Raw genomic sequence first — 25,359 nt, forward strand, 5'->3', positions numbered from 1 at the left:
TAGATTTCTTTCAAAAACAGTCTCTCTCTCCCATAGAGTTGCTTTGGTCCCCGCCCTTCATCGGAGAATAATGAAACTCCGGTGCTGAAACCGGAGTTTCAGCAAGTTACTATTCTGACAAGTGCAAGTGCGAGACCACACACTACCCGTTTTCTCCAAAGATTTGAGACTTGCTGACCATTGTTGTCACTCCAGTCCAGAGCAAAAGCCATTTCCATCTAATTACAAATGGATGCGGAGCTAAAAATGAGCCGCTGAACTTTGGGTCAGTCGCGCTGCTGGTGGTTTGTTTTTAGCCAAGACCCACTGATCTAGTAAATATTAGGACTCTGGGTGTGGAGATGAGGCGCTGTGGATTTCATTTAATCAAATCTATTAATGGAATAGATGTGTTTGTCCTCTTTTGCCTCCACAAAGATGGACAAATGCTAGTGTTTGTTGGGTTTATGTTGGGTTTGCCAGGCCGGCTTGTGTGATTCTTACATTAAAACCTGTTAAAGACCACCTATTTTGATGTACTCGCACCTGGCTTAATAAAACAGTAACCTCTCCATATTAAAATTACTATATAAACAACATATTTTGTCCAAATTGCTTATGTGAACCATCATTGGAATCAGGACAAAAAGTAGCTTATATGTACATTTAGAAGCCCATTGTGACAAAAACATGTAAAAAGATTCTTCAGTTCTAAAATGAATAAAAATATAGCTTTTTTATATATCGAATTCAATCTATATTCATTTTTTTTGTGCTATATCTCACTAGCATTGTGCACAAACCTCTCCAAAGTGCCAAATGTTATAGAAGCAAAAATATTTTCACAAATGTGTCAAACAAAGTGCAGCGGCAACAACAAACCTCCCAAAAATGGACTAAATCAAAGCAAAATGATATATTTATCTCAGTGCACAAAGGTGCGTCAGTCACACCCTTCCCCCAAAACAAAATGGCCGCCTTGTTTACGCAGAAAAGAGCTTTTACACGTCTACATTCACTGTTGATATCGACTATCGCAGATTGTTGGACAGAGACAATGGAACTCTACCCCTATGTACCACTGTCCACTGTGAAATCAATGGCCCTGTGGACATTTTAGACAAGTTTGTGCCTAAATGCTAATGTGGCTAACACGTGCTTCTGGCACCCACTGAGCACTGCCAGCACAAATATGGATTTCTTTGGGAAATGGCTCATTTTGAAGAGAATAGTCATTAGAAAAAGGGGAACAGAAGTGGAATTGCCAAAAAAGTTTGTTTACAAGAAGATTTTCTCATTTGTGGAGTATTTTTAGGTTATTTCTGACCGTGAAAATTGAAAATAATGAGCCAAAATTTCTAAAAGAGTATTTTGTTGAAATTTTTGTTGAATTATATTTTACTTGAGTATTTTGGGCCAAAACACTCCAGTCAGCCTATGATTGGACCACAAATAATGTAAAATGGATAAGAAATGCTTGATTTTAATGCTCGATTTGCATATTTTTTTTATTTTTCTGTCCTTAATTAATGTTTTGATGTACGTGATGATGTTCCATGACTGGGGGAGAAGTGCCTGTTTAAAAATCTGTGCCACATGTCCATATTGGTCGAAATATAATTTGCCTAAATGCTGTATGCAAGTCACTGGAACTGGAGTCAGTCCCTGATTTCATTTTTCATGTATTTATTTATTTGATATGGACATAGCAATTACATTGGACGAACCAGATGCATTGTTTAAAGTGTTATACCACATGTGCTAATTTTCAACACCTGTCCATTGGGGGCTTTTAGGATTTAAAAATAAAACACATTATTAAACACGGTTACAATAAAACCGATTATTAAACTAGATATGGCACATTTTACACATGTGAACACCTTTGGGCCGATTTGAGCCACTGTTTGAGCCTCTGGTAAAGATGTTCACGTTCGTCTGCAGTTTCAGAGCCGTGGAGAGAGTTCCACAGTGTAGCCTCTGAAGGAGAAGCTCCACTGTCCAAAACATTTTCTACATTTTGGGAGCACACAATCCCCATTAACTGAGGCTCTGGTGGACGGTCTGAGAGAACCTGACACCTCACCATGAGGCCAGAGAACAGAGGTGACACACAATTGTTCAGACATTTAAAAGTCAATTTCAGTATGCTAACATTTACAAAGTTTTCAAAAGTAAAAAGCTTGTGCTTTTGTATGATATCACAATGATGCCATCTCAAAGGTTTCTTGTCAAATATCTTAATTGCCTGTTTATACAGAGAAGTGACTGGTTTCAGAGTGGCGCTGATGTTTGTGACCATGCTGTAATGCAGTATGACAAATGTGAAAAAACCATTGCATGCATCTACAATAGGTCAGGGACGGCGATCCTGAACAGATAAGAAAAGTAACAGCAGCCTCAGCCTCTTCTCCTGTACTGACCTGGATCGAGTCATCAGTGCAAAACAACAGCCAAACAACTCATCCATTCAAAATCCATAATAACGCTAATTTACACAGCATCTCGACCGGCCCTGACAGTGAGACGGGGAAAGCCTATGGCGAGTGCAGAAGGAGCAGAACGTTGGGTCCTACCTGGAATGAAGCTGCCCTGCACCACATCCTTGTAGGCCCACCACCCCTCATCCAACTTGGACAGAATCGGCTGACCTGTGGAGGACACAAAACCACACGTGGAATTTAGTGGTGGAACGTAACACAATATGGATTAATAGAACACAACTATAATTTGACCCCGGAGGTGCAATCTCCTGCTTCACCCTCAAGCACCACCTGTCCAAATGAGCCTGCATGAGGCAGCTGTCAATATAAACATCCAAGTATGTACATGACGCAGCCTGCTGCATTATCAGTTTGAAAAGAACTATACGCGTCTGTTTGTTGGTCGCCTGCACTGTTCCACAATGCGCCTTTGAAATGAGAAATCAGATAAGTGAGTCTAGCGCTGGTCCTTTGAGCAGTTCTTAGAAGTGAACAGATCCCAAAGAGCGGATTGAAGGTTCCCAGAAAAGAAGCATGTCTAAATGGAGCAGGTATAAATGGGTGATGCTCCTGACAGCCCTGAGAGAGTCCCGAGGCAGTGGAGATACAGGGACACCATTATAACAGCGCCCCAGGACTGTCTACTGCCTCACACCGAACCAAACAGGAAACTGGCAAGTGGCAAGCTCCATATTTAGAACTCTACCGCAAAGAAACCAAAAAAATCCTCACTCATAGACACTCATAGTCATTGCCGGACACACGAGCAAACGCTTAGTAAATGAGAGGCGATGATTTATCGTTTACGTGTTTAATGGGTTGCGTTCAAGAATGTCCTGTCTTAATTTTAGTTTTAGTTATCATTATTTGGACTTGACTGCTCACAAACCTGCCTCCTTTATCTTGTTGCTTTGTCCTCGGGTCATTCTGAACGTTTTTAGCATGTAGCATGAAGCTAACGTTAACCTTATGATTGGCATTCTTCGATCATCTTTGGGCTCCTGAACCACTTTGCCCCTCTCTGTTTCTTTGTATCTTTATTTGGTAGATATTACATCAATAATTCAGCATTTGTTAAAGTAGGTGTAGTAACAAACATGTTTAGTGATGATGTCATAGCTCCAACGGAGTCTTAGGCCTATTCACCATAATGGGATTTTGCAGATTTTAACCTGCCATAGAGACGACAACGCGGATTTTTGCTGTGTTTATCTACAGAACTTAGGGCTGGGCGATATATCAATATTTAAGATATATCAATATATTTTGAAATGAGATATGGAATTAGTCCATGTCGTGCATATCGGGATATTTTAATTTCAGATAAGCCTTTCTTGTTTAGGGCCCTTTTCCCCAAAATGCTATACATGTGTTTATTTGGGTTTAACTCAGCCTCTACAAGGGGTAGATGGCTAATCTTGGAACCAAAATAAACTTTGGGACTCCTAAATTGGGACTCCTAAATCCTTGGGACTTTTTTGTTGAAGTGAAAAATAATTAAAAAGCAATGACAGTTTGTAAGTAAAAATTAGTTTGAAACAGAAAAATCAAAATTCCGCCTGAATTTGCACCTAAAAACGCTCTTTCTCTGTCTGTGCTGAAGCAAATAAGAACAGAAATGGAAAAAATCAATATAATGTGTGCTCCCTGTGGTCAACAAAATACCAGTAGGTCAAAACACTAAAGTTATACATGCTTTATATTAAAAAAAAAAAGTCCAGGCAGAATCTGTGCCAAATTGTGCAAAAATTATACATTTTTTTACATTTTTTTACATTTGTTTTTTTACAGGAATTAAGTATTTTAGCCATAGGGACGTATCGGGTCACAAAATTGTATTCCCTGTCTAAAAATGAACACCATCTTTTTCAAAAACATGACACAATAGCATTTATTTGTCAATGACCAAAGTATGCACAACGAATTATGACAAATGGACATATTGTGGCTTTTTGAGCTTGGATCTGTTGATTTGAAACTGGAGTGGATGAATTTGTTGCTGAGAGTCCACTGAACACGGAGAGGTGAAAAATATGATTGACAGTATTTGTATGCGAAAGTTATGGCCCCGGAGATGCAGACACAAATATGGCTCTTTAGAGCGAAACAGGTCATCTCGAGCTGATTTAAAAAAAAATAAAAGCATCTTATAACAAAACAAAGTGCTCAGTTTCAGAATCTCTTTATATATAAATGGATATTTACATCTGCACCTTACGGAGCTTTGTTATCCAGTGTTTATGTGTACATTTTACAGTGACTTTTTAATAAAACTACTTTGACTTTGACTTAACATTTCATTTCACAGCATATATATATATAACATATATATATCGTATATCGATATTCAACCAAAATATATCGGGATGTGACTTTTGGTCCGTATCGCCCAGCCCTAACGGAACTCAGTTTGGACCCGGAAGTAGCTTTTTACTGTGTGTGATGTCAACACCAAGATGCCGTCTGTATCTACAGGCTGTTTAGGAGGATGTGATGTGAGTCTTTCTCACTGTCGCCTGCAGAGGGAGCTCCAGACCAATTCGAAACCCTGGCCAGCCCAGTATTTCAGTCCTTGCTGTCTTTTCTTTACATATGTTCAAGTACCTCAAAGAAAGTTCATGAGCCACACATGTCTGCTTTTTTAACCTCTAAACTCCCGCCTGAACCGAGAGGATCTTTTTCCTCACGTCATCAGATTTTTTCTCCATCATTTTTTTGTTGGGTATTCAACTTTTTTTTTTTTTTTTACTTTTTGTAACTTTTGTGTCATTTTCTGTCACATTTTTTGTCAATTTTTTGTCACATTTTTTTTTCATTTTCATCATTTTTTGAATTCAAATTTAGGTCATTTTCTGTCACATATTATGTCATTTTTTTCAAATTTTTTATCACATTTTTTTCACATTTTTTGTCACATTTTTGTAATTTTTTTGTCAAAATTGTATCACATTTTTGTTATTTTTGTCACTTTTTTTTCATTTTTTCGTCAATTTTTTAGCAAATTTTGGTCATTTTTTGTCACATTTTTGTCAATTTTTTGTAATTTGTTTGTATAATTTTTATCACATTTTTGTAAAAAAAATTTGCCACATTTTGTCACATTTTTGTCATTTTTTGTCGCTTTTTTTTTTAATTTTTCATAATTTTTTTAAATTCAAATTTTGGTCATTTTCTGTCACATTTTTGTCATTTTTTCAAATTTTTATCACATTTTTTGTCATATTTTTGTAATTTTTTTGTCAAAATTGTGTCACATTTTTGTTATTTTTGTCACTTTTTTTTTTTTTCGTCAATTTTTAATCAAATTTTGGTCATTTTTTGTCACATTTTAGTCATATTTCTGTATTTTTTTTTGTCACATTGTCACATTTTTGTTACTTTTGTCACATTTTTTTCATTTTTTCGTCAATTTTGTATCAAAGTTTTGTCATTTTTTGTCGATTTTTTGCATTTTTTTGTCGAATTTTTATCACATTTTTGTCATATATTTGTATTTTTTCGTCCATTTTTTGTCAATTTCTTGTGACATTTTTGTGACATTTTTGCCACTTTTTCATCAATTTTTCATCACTTTTTTGTCAACGTTTTCTCACTTTTTTGTCACATTTCCATCATTGTTTTCGTTGCTTTTTTCACACCTTTTTCCCAGAAGCTTTTGGACTGGGATAAAGCCAAACTGGAGAAAATGTGCTCGGTTCAGGTGGGAGTTAAGGGGTTAAGGACGGGTCAAACACAAAAGACACATTTAATCATGTGTTGCTTTGCTGGTCTGGTAAGTGCACGTCCCTTTCCGTATCAACCGCATAAAATATGAACGAGGTGACAAGTTTGTGGATAATCCGGCCTCAGTGTGCCGCGCTAACGAGCAGCGCTTAGCGGAGTTTGCGTCTGCCATAATAAAAACCTGACCACCGGCGCTCCCCTTGGCTCCTGGCGGATTGTTCTCAGTGTTGGGAAGGGAGGGGTTATGGAGCGATAGTGCGTTTGGACTGGATAACGTCCCGCCCTCAGCTGCTGGGAGGGTGCGAGCCTGCGGTGGTTGTTCCAGATTAGGATTATACGGTATTATAGGACTTCTGTGTGTGTGTGTGTGTGTGTGTGTGTGTGTGTGTGTGTGTGTGTGTGTGTGTGTGTGTGTGTGTGTGTGTGTGTGTGTGTGTGTGTGTGTACTATACTTGGATCATGTAACTACTCAAGAGACCATATTTAAAAAGGGAAAACGTGGAAGAGCTTGGTTCGCCTCTAACTTCACCCCCATGTGGGTCCATAGAGGAGAGGATGAGAGGCTAAATGCTAACAACATCTTCGGTCTTTTTGCGTGACTGAGCGCACGCACAAAGACCAGACAGGTACACATCAACTCGTCTAAGCTCAGGCAAGAACATATCTCAATATGGGGAAATGGTGGCCAGTTCCTTTAAAGGAAAGATCATGCAAAATATACTTTTTGAGCTTTAACCCAGGGGTGTCAAACTCAAATACACAGTGGGCCAAAATGTAAAACTTGAACAAAGTCGCGGGCCACCATTGAACAAATGAACCTTTTAATATGGACCCACACAAGATTTGCTTTAACATTGAATATGGAACAAGCAACACTTATTACTATACAATATATAACTTAATAGTCCAGATATGCAAAATCTGAAAAAAAAAAAAAAAGTATAATACCAGTGGGCCAGCTCGAGTTGTCATTTGGTATAGCCTCGCGGGCCAAATATAATTACATTGCGGGCCAAATTTGTCCCGCGGGCCAGAGTTTGACACCTATGCTTTAAACCATCTTCTAACCAGAGGTGGGTAGAGCAGCCATTAGCCAAAATATTAACCCAAGTAAGAGTAACGTTGTTTTCAAATAATTGTACTCAAGTAGAAGTAAGAAGTGACCCAAACAATTACTCAAGTAAGAGTAAAAAAAAATACTGAAGTCTGATTTTCAATGACGCCATAAATTGTGAGAAACAAAACATAAAAATAAAGTGGAAAAGGACAAGATCGCGAATACAAGCGGCCGAAATGAGTTTCCTTTCGCAGTGTGGCCGGGCGCACCCTTCGAGATCGGGTGAGGAGCTCAGTTACCCGGGAGGAGCTCGGAGTAGAGTCGCTGCTCCTTTTACGTCGAAAGGAGCCAGATGAGGTGGCTATAGGGCATCTGTTTCGGTCGCCTCCTGGTCGCCTCCCGGGCATCTCTGCTGAGACTGCTGCCCCCGCGACCCGGCCCCGGAGAAAGCGGAAGACAATGGATGGATGGAAATGTGTGATTCACTTGAGTACATGTACTTGAGTGAGTGTAACTGAGTACAACCTGCCTCTGCTTCTAACGTTCTTCCCTCGTCAGAGACAGACCTCTAGTCACTAAATTCAGGCAGTTTCGTAGCCAATCACAGGACGAGGAGGGACGGCAAGACGATGACGCGCTACTCGACATCGAGTTTTTATGTATTTATTTACAGATCCAGCATGACTTTCTTTTGACCAAGCTTTTGACCGTGTTCTAAATAGCTCGAAACCTTACAGCAGGTACGTCACACGTCATCGGATACTATTGATACGATTGGCTAAGGCTACGTGCAGACACAATAGAGCTCCACAGTCCCGCCCCTTAAGGTCTTGTTGCTCCAGTCCGGAAGCAAAAAAAACCCCGTCTACACGACCGTCGATTTTCCAAAAATTCAAATATTAAGAGTTTAACGTCACCGCAAAAGCTAATGAGCTATGTAGCAATTCGTGACCATAAAATGTTTCATTTCAATCCAAACAGAAGACGACATGTTGAAGAAAAGGCAAAGGTACAAGCAGTGTTAATTTTGACAACATATTTTAATTTAGTTTTAGTCTTAGTCTTTTGACGAAAATGTTATTCAATTGTAGTCTAGTTTTAGTCAAAAAAATATCTTCAATTTTAGTCTAGTTTTAGTCGACTACAATTGCATGTAAATTTAGTCGACTAAATTTAAGACGAATTTAGTGGACTTTGCATTGATAATATTCATTATAATCATATTTAATGTTGTTCCTCTGCTTCATGGAGCTACTCCACATGAACAAAGCTCAGAGCTGATCCTTTGGCAGAGAATTTCCATGATCTGAGGCTTTTTCAGACGGTCAATAGAAGTTTGGATGATTTTAGTCTCTCCTTTTCATTTTTATTTAGTCTTATTTTAGTCGACTAAAATATCTGGACATTTTAGTCAGTTTTAGTCTCATGAGAAACTTTTAATTTAGTTTTAGTCCAATTTTAGTCGTCAAAAATAACACTTTGACTAAAATTAAGACTAAATATTTTAGTCGACGAAATTAACACTGGGTACAAGGCTGTGACATCATTCACTTCCTGACTATAGAAACTCCGTATCCCAAGAACCATTGCGACGTCGCGCCCGCTGGTCAAGGCGACCAGGTTTTCAGCAAAGACGGTGAGTTTCTTTTACTTTGCAGACAAAAGTTCTATATTATTTCACTATTAAACAATCTGAATCCTGCTAATTGGAGTAAAAATTATCTGTGGTTCGTTTAATTTTATCGTTGGGAACATTTTTTTGACGTTTTTCTTACTGTCAGTGTTAGATATGGATAAAACGTCAACTATCTGCCTGCATTATGTTTGAATACATTGTTTATAATATGTTTTCTACATTACAATAAATAAACACGTGTGGGAACGTGATGCTCCACCAATCAAAAGCCTCGTAGTAGATCATGGGACTCCCGAGCATCCTGGGTAATGTAGTTCTAGGACGAAAGGCTCGCAGTTAAACTAGATGGATCTCAGACGTGCTTTTTTCACCTGCGTCTGACTTTGCGGTCGCTTTAGAACCACAGAGCCGGATTCAGCCCAAGAGTTAAACACTTTATTCCAAATCAATACGGTCTCAATGGATGGGGGATTTTACTTCCGGACCGGAGAGGAGGCGGGACTGTGGAGCTCTATAAATGGCTATAGACAATCGTAAACCACACCTCTCCGGCGAGAAAATGAATTGCTGGTCCCCAGACTTATAGCCAGGCGAGCAGCTTAGAGTCATTTAGACACATTTAGAAAGTTATTCCCGCTGCTGCCAACAGGAGGAGCCCCAGTCAAAGTCTTCACCAGCTCTCGCTCCTGTATTTCACTGTTGCAATTCAATTCTTAAAATTGACATAAAGGCTGAGCCACCAAAATGTTTAAAGTTTATCTTTCAGCCCCTCTTTAAATAATGACCTGAAACTAATCAACTTTGTGTTTTCTATGCTCTGCTGTTTGCTTAACTGTTTAAAAAGTTGTTTCATAAATGTTAAGCAGATATTTAACTGTTAAAATGTAGTTAAAATGTGTAAAGAACAAGATCGATAGCCAGGTAGATGAAGTTTGTCCCTGTATGTGTTGCTGTAGTGTGAACGTGAGGACATCGGAGAACATGCAGATTTGATTTTTAAACGGATCAGGCCAACGCACAGATTCAGAACAAAGACTCTATCACTAATATGAGGCTTTAAGGTTTCTGACATTTAGTTTTTACTGTGGATATTTGTAATGAGTCACTTTTATCTTTAAAAAGTAGGTTTTCAGGAAGTTGAAACATGGCTAAATGGTCTCTCTCCGAGTCGTGGCGCATGTGTCAGCTGCACAGCGCCTTCCTCTGGTCATAGAGGTGCACTGCAGTTTTGAGTTTTGTTGATAGCTGATTCCTTTACATTTAAACTGTGTGTACACAGCGGAGCAGCGGGTTGAATAAGCTCAGTGTAATGTATGAATACATGATGAATGAGGCCCCACTTCACACGGCCAACACCTGTGTGGATATGAACATAAAACGCTCTCCTTCTTCAACAATCCCCGCCTCTGGTCCGTAATCAGGTCCCAATCAGCGCTAGTGCAGCCTCCTGTGGTTAAAGCTCGGAAGATCCTGTGGTTCAAGCTCGGAACGTGAGGCGACCCGGGTTCAGCTGGAGTTGTGCTTTGTATTTAAGTGTGTTTAAGTGTGAGGTGTCATTGTAGCACTTTCACATTTCCTCTTTTCGCTCATATAATCTTACTGATTTATACCTTGCACCATTTGCTAAACTGCCAGTGAAAATTCCTGGTTCATTCCCAATGGCAATGACAAAATGTTCAATTTCTTTTAAATGTTTGAATCCAAAAGGTTGCAGACTATACCCTATACACCCTATAAACCCTATACACCCTATAAACCCTATACACCCTATAAACCCTATACACCCTATACACCCTATAAACCCTATACACCCTATAAACCCTATAAACCCTATACACCCTATAAACCCTATACACCCTATACACCCTATACACCCTATACACCCTATACACCCTATAAACCCTATACACCCTATACACCCTATAAACCCTATACACCCTATAAACCCTATACACCCTATAAACCCTATACACCCTATACACCCTATAAACCCTATACACCCTATAAACCCTATACACCCTATACACCCTATAAACCCTATAAACCCTATACACCCTATACACCCTATAAACCCTATACACCCTATACACCCTATAAACCCTATACACCCTATACACCCTATACACCCAATAAACCCTATAAACCCTATAAACCCTATACACCCTATAAACCCTATAAACCCTATACACCCTATAAACCCTATACACCCTATAAACCCTATACACCCTATAAACCCTATACACCCTATAAACCCTATACACCCTATACACCCTATAAACCCTATACACCCTATACACCCTATAAACCCTATACACCCTATAAACCCTATACACCCTATACACCCTATACACCCTATAAACCCTATACACCCTATACACCCTATAAACCCTATACACCCTATAAACCCTATAAACCCTATACACCCTATAAACCCTATACACCCTATAAACCCTATACACCCTATACACCCTATACACCCTATACACCCTATAAACCCTATACACCCTATAAACCCTATACACCCTATACACTCTATAAACCCTATAAACCCTATACACCCTATAAACCCTATACACCCTATAAACCCTATACACCCTATACACCCTATAAACCCTATACACCCTATAAACCCTATACACCCTATAAACCCTATTCACCCTATACACCCTATAAACCCTATAAACCCTATTCACCCTATACACCCTATACACCCTATAAACCCTATACACCCTATACACCCTATAAACCCTATAAACCCTATAAACCCTATACACCCTATACACCCTATACACCCTATAAATCCTATACACCCTATACCCTATAAACAGTGCTTTCTTTGATCCCCTGTTTGGGAGAACGCATTCCCCCAATTCAATTTTTTTCAGGGTAAAGGATCCGGGAAATATTTTTGGAGGATCCGGCAAAAGATGTATCTGATATAATGGCGTCTAATGAGAGTGTTCCCTGTTCCCCCCAATCCATCACATCAGAACAAAAATGTTCCTGAAAATACTGATTTACAAATTAAGCACTGCCTCTAAACCCTGTACCACAGCACAATTACAACTGAACCAAGTCCAGAAAACCATGTCCAAACCAAGGCTCTGCTACAACTAAAGCAGAACTGATCCCAGGGTAGGACTTGAGCGTAAGTAAAGTGCTAATAAAGACTACACCAGATGCACAACTACAACGAGGCACAAAAAAAAATCAAACTCGTCCAGGATTAAACATGAACTCAACATTCTCCAGCTCAAAAGCACTCTTGTTTATGTTTACGACCCCTCTCTCCTCTCCCTTTACCTGTCGACGTGCAGACGAGACCCGCTTGCAGAAAGAGGACAGCTAAATCCCAAAGAGCGAGCATCCTTCGTTCAGTCCCGGCTCATGTCGCTCAGCTGCGGCGGGCTCGCACTTCACAGCCACACGGACAAAGTTTCAGCATCTTCCCCCCGACCCCCCTCCCTCCAACCTTCCCGGATCGCCTCGACTCCAGATGCGGCGCGAGAACAGGAGTAGTTTAACACATCCTCGTCTCGGACTCGCTTTGGCTTTTACGCGTCATCTCCGCGGTGAATGTCCCCACACACACACACACAAAAGCACCGGTTTAAAAGGAGACAAATCACAAAGAGATGTGAGCCAGGATTGTACAGGTTTTTGTCCTTGGGTGCGCGCGTTTCTTCGGAGCAGGTGGAATGGATCGTGGCGCACCGTCCGTTCCCAAAGCGCAGAGCATCCAGGAAACTCCAATGACGCACGGCGCACGTATAACCAGTCGGTGTGAAAGCAGGGAAGCAGCTCCGAAGCGCGAGTGTGGAGGGTGGAACCCGCGGATCGGAGCAGCTGCAGATTCAGCGCAGCAGATTCAGTCACGACAGTTGTGTTTTATTGTTTTGTTTTTTTCAGAAGAAGAGATTTTTTTCAGAAAGAACGAAAATAGCTATTAGCCGCAGGTGATCCGGCTCCTGAACTGAAACAGTACAGAACAAGTGCACTAGAAGTCAAAAGTGTGTGCAACATGTTTCCCTCCTCCTCTCTCTTTTGCACTTTTTAGTATGCAAGTGTGAAATATACTGTTTTCATTATTTTTGATAAGTGAGTCGACAGGTTCGTCTCATCCAAATACATTTCATTGCACTGTTGACTGTGTGTTGACCTGCATATGGTATGACAATATGCAGTATAATAAGAAGATCTTAGGAGATGCATTATCCATATCGCAAGAAGTCACAATATATCACAAAAAATGCTTTATCGCGATACTAGCTGATGCAATATCCGTATCGCTTTAAGTTACAATATATCGCAAAAAATACTGTCAACGTATTCGCTGATGCAATAGCTAATATCGCAATACAGTATTTTTTGCGATATTGTGACTTCTCGTGCTACAGTTATTGCATCAGCTAATACTGCGACACAGTATTTTTTGCGATATATTGTAGCTTAAAGCGATACGGATATTGCATCAGCTAATATCGCAATACAGTATTTTTTGCAATATTGTGACTTCTCGTGCTACAGTTATTGCAATATCCGTATCGCTTTAAGCTACAATATATCGCAAAAAAAATCTGTATTGCGAGAAGTCACAATATTGCAAAAAATACCGTATTGCGATATTAGCTGATGCAATATCCCTATCGCTATAAGTTACAATATATAGATCATCAATATATAGGCATCATATAGATTAAATTCTTAATGTATGTGTTTTCTTATTGTATAATGTCTAAGATCTTTGGAAAACATGTGACATGTGATTTAAATGTTCATAATGACCGAAGAAAATAAATTAACTAACTAACTAACTATATCGCAAAAAATACCGTATTGCGATATTAGCTGATGCAATATCCGTATCGCTTTAAGTTACAATATATCGCAAAAAATACTGTCGCCGTATGAGCTGATGCAAAAACTGTAGCACGAGAAGTCACAATACATCGCAAAAAATACCGTATTGCGATATTAGCTGATGCAATATCCGTATTGCGAGAAGCCACAATATCGCAAAAAATACTGTATCACGATATTAGCTGATGCAATATCCATATCGCTATGAGTTACAATATATCGCAAAAAATACTGTATCGCGATATTAGCTGATGCAATATCCGTATTCCGAGAAGCCACAATATATCGCTATAAATATCCGTATTCCGAGAAGCCACAATATCACAAAAAATACCGTATCACGATATTAGCTGATGCAATATCCCTATCGCTATAAGTTACAATATATAGATCATCAATATATAGGCATCATATAGATTAAATTCTTAATGTATGTGTTTTCTTATTGTATAATGTCTAAGATCTTTGGAAAACATGTGACATGTGATTTAAATGTTCATAATGACCGAAGAAAATAAATTAACTAACTAACTAACTATATCGCAAAAAATACCGTATTGCGATATTAGCTGATGCAATATCCGTATCGCTTTAAGTTACAATATATCGCAAAAAATACTGTCGCCGTATTAGCTGATGCAAAAACTGTAGCACGAGAAGTCACAATACATCGCAAAAAATACCGTATTGAGATATTAGCTGATGCAATATCCGTATCGCTACAAGTTACAATATATCGCAAAAAATGCTGTGTCGCGATATTAGCTGATGCAATATCCGTATCGCTACAAGTTACAATATATCGCAAAAAATGCTGTGTCGCGATATTAGCTCTTTTTTTTGCAATATTGTGACTTCTTGCAATACCGATATTGCATTAGCTAAGATAAGATAAGATAAGATAAGATGATACTCTCAATAAAGTATCATCTTATCTTATCTTATCTTATCTTATCTTAGCTGATGCAATATCGGTATTGCAAGAAGCCACAATATCGCAAAAAATACTGTATCGCGATATTAGCTGATGCAATATCCGTAGCGCAAGAAGCCACAATATATCATGAAAGTCTTCATCTGACTGAGATCGACGTGTTTTTTTTTGCACTTCAAAAACAAACAATGCATTGAACTTATAAATGTTTAAAAGTTTATGTTTTGGTCCTGTTAGACTTTCATTAACCCCTTGAGCCCCACCTGAACCGAGCACATATTCTTTAATGTCATTTCGAATTTCAGCACAAAAGGGCACCATGTAATATCAACATCGTTCAGCCCTAGTGTACACCTTTAATCATGATTTAAGCTCTTTATGTGCTCTCTGTGCTTGGGTTCCGTTGTGATCTTCTACGCAGCTGATGATGGCGCTGTTTCGGAGCGCGTGGTGGATCCGCAGCGGCTCCGGGTCTGCAGACGCTCCGTATCGGCTCCAGAAGCGCGCTCCTCTCCTTCTCCCTCGCCCCGCTCGGAACGCACTTCACACGGCATGGATGATGATGCCAGCTCCCTGCAGCACCGGTAGTGCGTATATCACAGTGAAATATATACGGTTTTGACGAAATACGTGCGTCAAAAAGAGGCATAAAACGATAGACACTCCCTTCTTTTCGATTCAGTAACTCCTTTCATGTCCGCTTCAAACTTTTCTCTGCAGAATGAGATCACATTCCGTGGATGGAAGTGCAAAGTCGTGCAGCCTTACCTTATTTTCTGAGATGCAGAGATAATGTAAGTGACCCAGTGAAGTTTAGCGCACCTTTGGCGAGAAGTGACCCACATTAACTTGATGTGAGCCGTGGGGTTGGGGCGCCCTCTAGCGGTCTTTAGATGTAGATGCATGCATGCAACACGGCGTTTGAAATGGACTTGTGAATAACATATTAGACTTTAACCACTTAACTCCCACCTGAACCGAGCACATTTTCTAGAAAAACCTTTTTTTTAGAATGTATTTAGAATGGTTATAATTATTCATAACCTCTTCACATTTTCATGAAAGTTGTTGCTACAATAATATTGATGATTGTGAATGCAAAAATGACCATGTTAATAGTGTCCCACTTTAACTGGAGGTGCTATGGGTAAAGTGGGACACTTGTAATCGGTAAACATTTGACTTTTTTTCCTCCTTATGCTCATCATATTTTACGTTTATTTGGTAGATAGCTTTGCTATTATGCTAGAGCAGGGGTCTTCAGACTTTTTTCTCTGGGGGCCACATTATTGTTCCTGACTGTGATGGGGGCCGGACCAGGATATTACATAGAATTGTATGACCCAGAGCAAAATGCCTCATTGTGAAGTAGAGATGACTCGCCTGCACAGTCGTCCCCACGACCATATACACAAGGTCAACACTTGATTCAGGCTCATATTTGTTTCACTGTAGTGGTTTGCAAAAATAGTAATCAAGTCTTCACACTTTGTTTTGATTTCCATTTATTTTTATTTTCAAATAAAGCATCATTATGTAATGTGACCAAAGTAATAACTTCTTACACTTGTGCTTTACAAGCCTGTGTCACAAGTTTCTCAAAGAACTGTCGTCATTATTCATTCTCTCCACACTCTGTGGTTAAGCTTCATTTGTGTTTATATTCTGATCTCTTATGTAAGTGCCCTCTGCTGGACACCTGTGGAATTATTTTTTTATTTATTGAAATTGCCCCCTAGTGGCTGGAATGAGTAAACTGGTTATTTAGTTAAAATATCCTTACTCCGCACAGGAATGGGCTAGAGACTTACTTTTTATTTTGACATACTCAGGGATTTGTGCTCTACAAGTGAGGGGCCGGATTAAATCATCTCGCGAGCCGGATGACAATACAACAAGCTCGGCGAACTCTCCAAAACAATAAATAACGTCAGGAAACAGTCGTTAGCATCAGATTTCTATTCAACATTCCAAGCACAAAGCCGACTGTTATTAAAAATTGTTCAGAGGCTTTTGGGGGGATTTGGATTCTTACACCTGGCAACCTTGCACTGGTCTAACCAGAGCGTTACCGTGGAAACATCCCTGTCTTTGCTCTTTCAAGCTTGTGCTGCTGTTGTGTCTGTGATGAACGTGATATTATTTATGGCACAGGTAAGTTTGATTTATTCTACGTGTTTTAAAAGATAAAGAAAGAGCTTCATTCTTGTTGCAGGTAAAGTTAATATTTGATAAAGTTATAACATCTCAGGAGTCGTGGCTGATCGGCAGTTAGCTTGACAGTTAAGAGAGTAACTGCCACAGAGATCTGTACTGTCTAATGCTGCGTTCAGGACAACTGGGAACTATTACATTTCTGAGCTCCCACTTGAAAAAATACCTTTGAACGCCGCTCGAACTGGTCATTACAACACATGAACTCAGAGGTGATCAGAGACGTCTGAGTTCAGGTAAGAGATGAAGGCAGCAACGGCGCCCCCAGTGGAGAAGTGCAGCTAATGATAAAACTGTAACAAAAAAACACATCAGTGAAGTGAACGTTACTTTTGGACAGAGCCTAAAACATACGTTGTTTAGCATGTTCTGAAAAATATCTGGTGTGAACAAACGTTCATGTAACGTTAGCATCTTATTAGCTAGCCGACTGCTAACTGTTGTAGCATTAGCCGTGTTGTTTACATACGAGTTTAATCCGCTGAAACGCTCTGAGGTCGTAAGTCGTCATTTTCAAGTGGGAAAAACTCAGTTACCAGTTGCCTGGACTGACTTTATGGTCAGTCCACACACAAAACAAAGAAAAAAATTCAGCTTTTAATGATTTGGCATCAGAAATTTGACAGGAGATTCACTTGTGTGTCTCACAAATGTCAGGCAGGGCGTCTGCAGGGTCTTTCAAAGTCTAGATTTTTCAGGTCTCAGGCCGTGCACTTTTGTTCAAAATCAGTCAAATCAGTATTTTACAAAACACACACATAGAACATATCAGCTATTTTATTAGGCTACGTCTTATTGAGTTCTGAGCAGGCATATCAAAGGCAGCACAGGCGTCTCTAGTGTTAGCATTAGCTACAGCATCCTCATGTATCATAAACGCATCAACAGCTAATCCCACAGGAACGAACACCGTTGATGCATATTTATTAACCCCAGTGAATATGAATAAATGTGGTAAGTTGGGCAAAAAGTACGAGGAGCTAAAAGTGCATTTAATGTGTCACAAAGTCCAACATATGTAAAAAAGGTCTTTTGACTTTCCTGTAATGACTCTGTCAGAGCGAGAATCTCACTGTTTTCTCTGTTTAGGCCTGAGCCGATCACCTGTTACTTGGTAAAAATGTGTGAAGTCCAAGCGTTCAGAGCTTTTGTTGAAGAGCGTCTGGCTGTGGCAGCCGGAGAGATACGTGCACTGTTTGAAGGAATAACAGCGGCGTACGAGGAGGATCTGCGGCGCTCTGAGAAACAGAACCAGTGGAAACAGAGGGTCTTGGACCAGGCTCTGGGCCCCAGAGTCGTGCTGCACAGACTGGGTCCTGGTCTGAACCAAGGTCTGGACATCGCAGAGACGCCACGGGTTAAAGAGGAGCCCGAGGAACAGAGCGTCACGCAGCTGTCAGAGTAAGATCCACCTCTTTTACATCTTTACAAATACTAAGACCAGATTAATGGAAGCATTTTTAAATCATTTTTTCAGGGGCGCCTCTGGGTCCTCTTTCCTTCAACACAGGCCAATTGATCATCGCGTGGAAGTAAAGGAAGAGGACATCAGCCCAGACACTTGTGACACTGACAATGATGACAACCGCTGTGACGCTGCACCGATGGAGGCCGAGGCTGATGGAGACCACAATGACCACGTCCAAATCAGAGAGAGAGGCACCAAACTGTCCCCAAACCAGTCTGCACCTGAGACCAGGGTGACCCGTGTGAACCATGGAGGCCTGTCAGGAACCGCCAGAGGAGCTGCGAAGAAGAAGAAGCACCGGTGCTCAGTTTGTCTAAAGAGATTTGAGAAAAAACACAATCTACAAGCACACACAAGAGTTCACACAGGGGAGAGGCCTTATAGCTGTTCCATCTGTAAGAAAGCGTTCGCCCAAAAGATTGATTTAGGTCGACACAGAAGAACACACACTGGGGAGAAACCTTATAGCTGTTCCATCTGTAAGAAAGCGTTCGTCCAAGAAAGTAATTTAGGTCGACACAGAAGAACACACACTGGGGAGAAACCTTATAGCTGTTCTATCTGTAAGAAAGCGTTCGCCCAAAAAAGGGATTTAGGTCGACACAGAAGAACACACACTGGGGAGAAACCTTATAGCTGTTCCATCTGTAAGAAAGCGTTCGCCCATGTAAGTGACTTAGGTCGACACAGAAGAACACACACTGAACACACTCAATCTGTATGAAAGGCTTGTAAAGGCCAGAAAATGTAATGTATTTGAAGAACGTTTCTGCAGTTTTGTTTTTCTCTCTTTTCGAAAACGGCTTCAACTTTTGAAGTATTCGTCCTAAATGTGACTTTATTTAAGAAGTGGCTACAACAGAAATGAAAAAAAAGAAGCCACAATGTCCTTTCTTGTTTGTCTTTAGAGTAATAAAATATTCTTGAATAGTTTCTGATAATTATACAAATACAGATGTAGAACTTGTCTAATAATATTTGTTGACTTAAATCCTCAATATGAATAATTATAATAATTTCGTGGCTTTTGAATTCTATAAATGTCCAGAACATTTTTAAATCTGAGGTATTTTAATATATAAATGTGCATTGTCAGTCTCAGTTTTTTTGAGTAGATGTATTGAAGTATTGTAGAACAGATTGAAAATAAAAGTGTCTAAAAACCTCACCTCAGTGACTTGAGTCAGTGTTAAGAGTAGAGCTGGGTAACGTTACTTCTGATACCGGTGCTTTAACGATACTACACACTACACGATTTTTTCTAGTCTTAAACGATTTTATATAGAATGGGGGTCCACACTACACGACTGGATTCAGTGCGATTATAGAACGTCTGGGGGTTCACACTTAACGACTGAGAATCGTAAGAGCGACACACGATTCTGAACAGCTGATGGTTTATAACACAGCGTGTCTGTCGTCTCTACAGCTTCATTTCCCCTCCGGCTTCAAAAACTGACCCCAAATCCGCAAAGATAGCTCTGTGTTTGTGGGAAAACGTGTGCGTGGACCGATTGGTCAACGGTGTCAACAATGTCACAACACCGCAGCGCTAGCTTACTGCTACTACGAAGCTTCAACTTGGCTATAGTTCTGTCAAATGGAGATAAAAGTCGGCGACATGAAGAAGCGGGACGTATTTCAGTGGATTTAATAAGAAAAGGAGACGGGCGTCAGCTTCGAGATGGAGGAGACAGCGGAGGAGACGGAGGAGAGGCGAGCGGGGAAAGGCTTACCGCCGTTAGCGGCGAAGTGAAGTTGAGCAATTCGTCTCCAAACACAGTAAGTGCTGCTAAACTCTGTTCGTGGTTGAAATGTAGCTGGAAAAGGTGTTTGTCGTGAACTTTTGGTGATATAAAGTTGTGCTGTTTCGTGTGTGGGGCTGTGGCCATGAAATGAGTTGTTTGTGCCGCTGGTTTAACAGAGAAGTGAAAAAAAGGAGGCGCGGCGGTGTTTTTCTGTCTGTATATCATCTCTGTCATTCACATTTGGGACGGTAAAATCCTCCATGTTTCTCCCATGCGTCCAAAATCGGGCTCCAGTCCTACGACTGGAGTCTAGTCGCATCTTTCTGCCGCCCACACTACACGATTCGAACGTCAGTCCAGTCGTGACCCCCCCACACTACGCGAGTCGACTCTGTGTGACTGACTTCGACTAGACGCGACTTGAGAAGACTCGGCACGACTGAGAATTAGAGCAAAATCGGGCAGAAAAGTTGTGTAGTGTGAGCTGACCTTAAGTTTACAATACTGACGCCAGAACCAAACTTTTTGTCTGTACCTACACTACAGTAAACATACTGTGGGTTTGGGGCTGCAACTAAAGACTATTTTGGTAATCAATGAACCTGTAGATGATTTTCCCAATTGATTGATTGTCTCTGAATGTCTGTTTCCACCTTAAGCTAAAGTGGCTCCGCTTGAGGACGTGTCGATGGAGTAAACATAAAGTGAATGTTTGTGGGAAGCTCTTGGTGCTTTGAAAAAAAGTCACTGCAGCTGAACTTGGTTTGCTCAAAGCTGCACTTGAACAAGCATGAGTATGAGTGAATATTTGAACGCTAACAAAAACCTCCAGAGTTCAGCTGCTTAGATTTAAGGACTGGAGGCAGCACAGGCACTGGCTGGGACTTTATCAGGGCCAGGAGCTGGGATTGAGGAAGTTCATTTCCAAACTGGTTTTGAACTATTTGATCTGGAGCTCATTCTGCCTCTGATTGGACAATTGTAGTGATGGGCAAGTGAAGCCTTGTCATGCTTCAAGGCTTTCCTCGTAAAAGGTTTCGAAGCTTCTGAGATGCTTCATTCTGTTTGAACACTGACGTCTTGTGGACAAACTTTATAACTGCGGCTTCTCAAAAACACCAACACAATCAATCATGAGTTCAAGAGAAGTTTCAAACAGATGTGTGGGGTTTTCATTATTTGCAAAACTAATGTTTGAATGATCAGATCTATCACAGGCTCATAAATAAGGCATTTTCTTTGTAATGTGATTCTGGATCCATGGGCGGTGCCGACTCAGTCACCTGCAGCTCTGTGGCAGGACATTAATGCGTCTTCATGCGTCTTCATGATCTCTTTCAGCCAGACCTAATTGCTGTAGATAGTGCTCCTTATGTGTCCCTTGCCTGGCCAGACATTCCCGTGTGGTTCTGTATCCCTTCAAATGCAGGACTTTATAAATAAAAGCAATGGCCAATTATACGTTGTTTTGCATGTTTACAACATTTATATCTTGTACTAAATTTGTAAAACTTCATTAATGGGAATAACAAGTAAACCATAAAGGGAACAGGAATATTCCACTAACCATTACTAAGAATAATAGGACAGGTTAAGACCATATTTAAGTAACAAAAGGAATCAGAAATAGGAATTCCCAGTTGCCAGTACTAACATGTCTAGTAACCAGAACTTGTATCATAAGTAATGAATACTGTGAAATCCCTCCTAATCATACTAGCATTACAAGTAACCATTGCTTAACATTGGGTTTAAGTACTGTGCATTGGGTTTACAGTTTACTCCAAGTAAGCGCAATGAGTTGGAATTTACACTGTAGACTGTCATTGATTTTCCAATAGTCAGCATATATTCTAGCTCTTTTCAGTAAAAGATGAATTACAATAATAATGGCTTTATGATCAGTACAATTGGTATAATTTCAGTTGATTCAATATTCTCGGTCATTCTAGCTGAGGTAAGCCAGAAATTTATCCGGGATTCTAAGCACAAGTCCTTGTTACTCCATGTGTACGTTTTAGGTTTTGGGTGTTTTTTTTTTTCTCCAGATGTCCGTTAATCCTGTTACATAATGTGCCCAGTCGTGAAATCCAGGGTCACAACTCGGTTTTTGGGCATTCTGAGTTGGACATAGATTCAGAAAGTGTAGTCTCCAAGCTTTCCAATGATGTGCAGCGCATAGAAATCTGATAATTTGTGGCAATTTGAAGTTAAGGACCCAGAATATTTCTAAGCAGAGAAATCGGCTTCTAAAGTTTGGGCTGTTCTCGCCTCTCTGCTGCTCGAGTGACAATAGGGCTCATTTACATGTCATTTAGTTAGGCCAGACCCGCTCCCCCCGTAACACTGTAAAGCAAAGGGGGAGGAAGGGCAAAAAACAAGAAAAATGTGCCATCAAAGAAAAGAAAAAATAAGTTAAATAAATAAATGTCCCTTGCATGAATCCACTTCCCATAGAGGCTCTACCTCTACAGCAACTAGCAACACAATGACAACTAGCAACATTATCCCAACACACACACATGTGACCAGAGGGAAAGAAGAACACACACACGGTCATTAGTGCCATGGACTACGTTATATTATCCATAACCTGCACATCTTACGACCAAAACAAAACAAATCCAACCCACGGAACACACCACGTTAGCTTACCACGTTAGCTTACAGCACAACAATGGCCTCATCAAAAAGCAAACAGACACGATGGCACGGCGGCCACAGGCAAACAAACTAACTTTCGCTCACCCGTCTGAAGTAACCTCTGTGTGCCTTCTGCTCAGCAAACTGCAGTAGTATTCCAGCGTTAGCAGCAGCAGCGCCCTCTGTCTGACACATGGGGAAGCGTCCAGGCCCGCCTTATCCAACGGGCTAGCAGGGGCTGGAGCCCAGGGGCCTACTATTGTCAAGGGCCTATCAGAATTAAAGGAAAAAGGAAAAAGAAAAGATGATTCGTCGATTTTCATGTCAATCACTTCACTTCACGCTGTGTACCTGGAGTAGGCCCGCCCTTCTTGGCCCAGAGGGCCTATCAGATATAATCGAATTCCATAATATTGTAATTTGTTTGTTTCACCTGTCAATCACATACTGCGGCGTCAACTGACCAATTGGCTAGAATTTGTCATAGCATCGCATTGATACTATGACAAATTCTAACCAATCCAAGCGCATAGAAAGACGTAACTTATGTACGTAACGCATCTATTCACTTTCACATTTCTTGATGGCGACTCGTAGCGACAGACAGAAATGTCAGGGAAGAAAGGAGCCAGTTAGGAGCAGAGAAGGAAAAAGACGCCGCTGAAGCAGACCTCCTCCCGCAGCAGGAGGAGGAGTGGAAGAGGACTCAAACATTGTGGACCCTTTTAACTCAGACCCTGTTCGATGGCTGGGGAGCGGTCCTTTTCAAAGCTTTCATTGGTAAAATCTCGCCTGAGGTCAGGGATGCACCAAGAGAGACTTAGCCATCTTTCACTGATGTCACTTGAAAATGACATCGCTCGTGACTTGGACTTTACGGACATAATTAAAGACTTCTCAGCCAGAAAGTCAAGAAAAAGACCTTTTTAAGATGTATAGCTATGCTCATTTTTATTATTTCTGCCATATTTTTGAAGCATGTTTTCTGTTTGCAAGAGACAGTCTGTTTTAGTTGAGTTGTAGTTTGTTTTTTATTTGCATTAAAGATAGAGATTTTGATACACATTGCAAGATGTCATTTAACATTTATTTTTGACACATGTAGGAGTTGCAGGTTGGGTTTTTTATGGGATTTAGGGTTAGGGTTTGCGCTGAAGGGGGGCCTACAATTCTGTTCAAGCCCCGGGGCCTATGGGTACATTAAGGCGGGCCTGGAAGCGTCGCATAGTCATGAAAACACACACACACAATCTCCGACTAAACATGCCGAATTCAACCTAAAAATGTACACTTTTAAATATGCCAATACTGTTATCTAACATGTTTCTTGAGATTACACATTTTTTGAAGATTTAAAAAACAAAATTAAACTCCTCCTTCTGCAGCCTGTACGGTGGATCATCATAGGTGCGTCCACAGCACAAAGAACAAGGTGAAATGGCCCAGCACTGGTCTTTGTGGTTTTCTGGGGGCCGGGGGGAAAAAAAGTTTTCTCTGACGTGTTTCATGAAGTTTACAAATACCTTCTTTTCTTCATAATTTCTTTATGTCGCAGCCAAGGCGGTGCTTAACTCAAAATTATGCTATTTTAATCATTAAAGAGGGGGTATTCTGCTTTTTTCAATCACATAGCACCAGTCTATATCACACTACAATGATGACCAAACCTTCTGTCGGTCTGTAAATGCAGTAAATTAGAATAACTGCCTTGTATAAAATGTCTGTCTCAAAATGGCTGTAGTGAATGTCTTGAAAGGATCTATATCATGCTATTTTAGCCATTCCAAAGTTAAGTATAGGCATTTATATGATATATTGTACCTCTACCATTATGGAGCACTCATTTTTGTGATAAATATAAGTGTTTTCTGGAGGTATTTTTCGAACCCGGAAGACACAACGCTTCGATTCAGTTAACTCCGCCCCCTCTCTCCGCGCATACAACTTTACCGTAATATAAATAAACAGCAATAAGTGAAGTTACTTCACGATGCAGTTATACGGAGTTGACATCTGCAACACAGCTTCATAAATGGCTAACACACATGCTAATATGCTAACACACAAGCTAACCCGCGTTTGGACTGACTCACCCTCTGGTCCATTGCTGTTTACATTATGGGACTCGCGTTGGTTATAAAAGTTAATCCACTTTGATTCTGGCGAAGGTTCACCAAACATCCATCAGTGACAGTCACAGAAAAACAATATTTTGGTGAAAGTCGCTGAATCCCGGAGAAAAAAACAGCTAGACAAGTGGCCTCTTCTTGAAAAAGGTTGAATAAACTCCTCGTCCTCGTAGCCAAACGCGCTTCTTTTTCTCCGTGACATTATCGTTAGTTAAGAATGAAGAACAGGTGTGTCCAGAGTAGGTAACGAGCTCCATCTTCAGCTGCAGCGCAAACATGACTGATCTGTTCAGACGCGATGTGTTTGTTTTGGCCACAGCTGACCTGGAAGCACCTCGGGCACATCCTTTTTTATTTTTTAAAAAAAAAAATTCTCTTTGTTTCTTTCTTACGACAGAAATAATGAAAATGCTCTTTTACAAATTAAAATCATGCCGTAAGCATAGAATTAAGACATTACATTACAGACGTCGAGCACTTCCGTT

At 40.3% G+C, this 25,359-nt stretch overlaps 1 protein-coding gene across 2 annotated transcripts in view; it reads right to left on the reverse strand.

Annotated features, from left to right (window-relative positions):
- LOC306969663 (carbonic anhydrase-related protein 10-like) overlaps nucleotides 1–12,466 on the reverse strand; it is a 221,140-nt gene extending 208,674 nt beyond the window's left edge. For both annotated transcript variants that reach the window (XM_079565356.1, XM_079565357.1), the window contains exons 1-2: nucleotides 12,182–12,466; nucleotides 2,556–2,630 (exon numbers count right to left, since the gene is read on the reverse strand). In XM_079565356.1, coding sequence (XP_079421482.1) covers nucleotides 2,556–2,630; nucleotides 12,182–12,245 — 139 coding nt within the window. In that variant the 5' untranslated portion in view covers nucleotides 12,246–12,466. The remainder of the gene's footprint in view (nucleotides 1–2,555; nucleotides 2,631–12,181) is intronic.
- Between the last annotated feature and the right edge of the window lie 12,893 nt (nucleotides 12,467–25,359).

Source organism: Gobius niger (assembly GCF_951799975.1).
Source record: "Gobius niger genome assembly, chromosome: 10".
Taxonomy (NCBI): domain Eukaryota; kingdom Metazoa; phylum Chordata; class Actinopteri; order Gobiiformes; family Gobiidae; genus Gobius; species Gobius niger.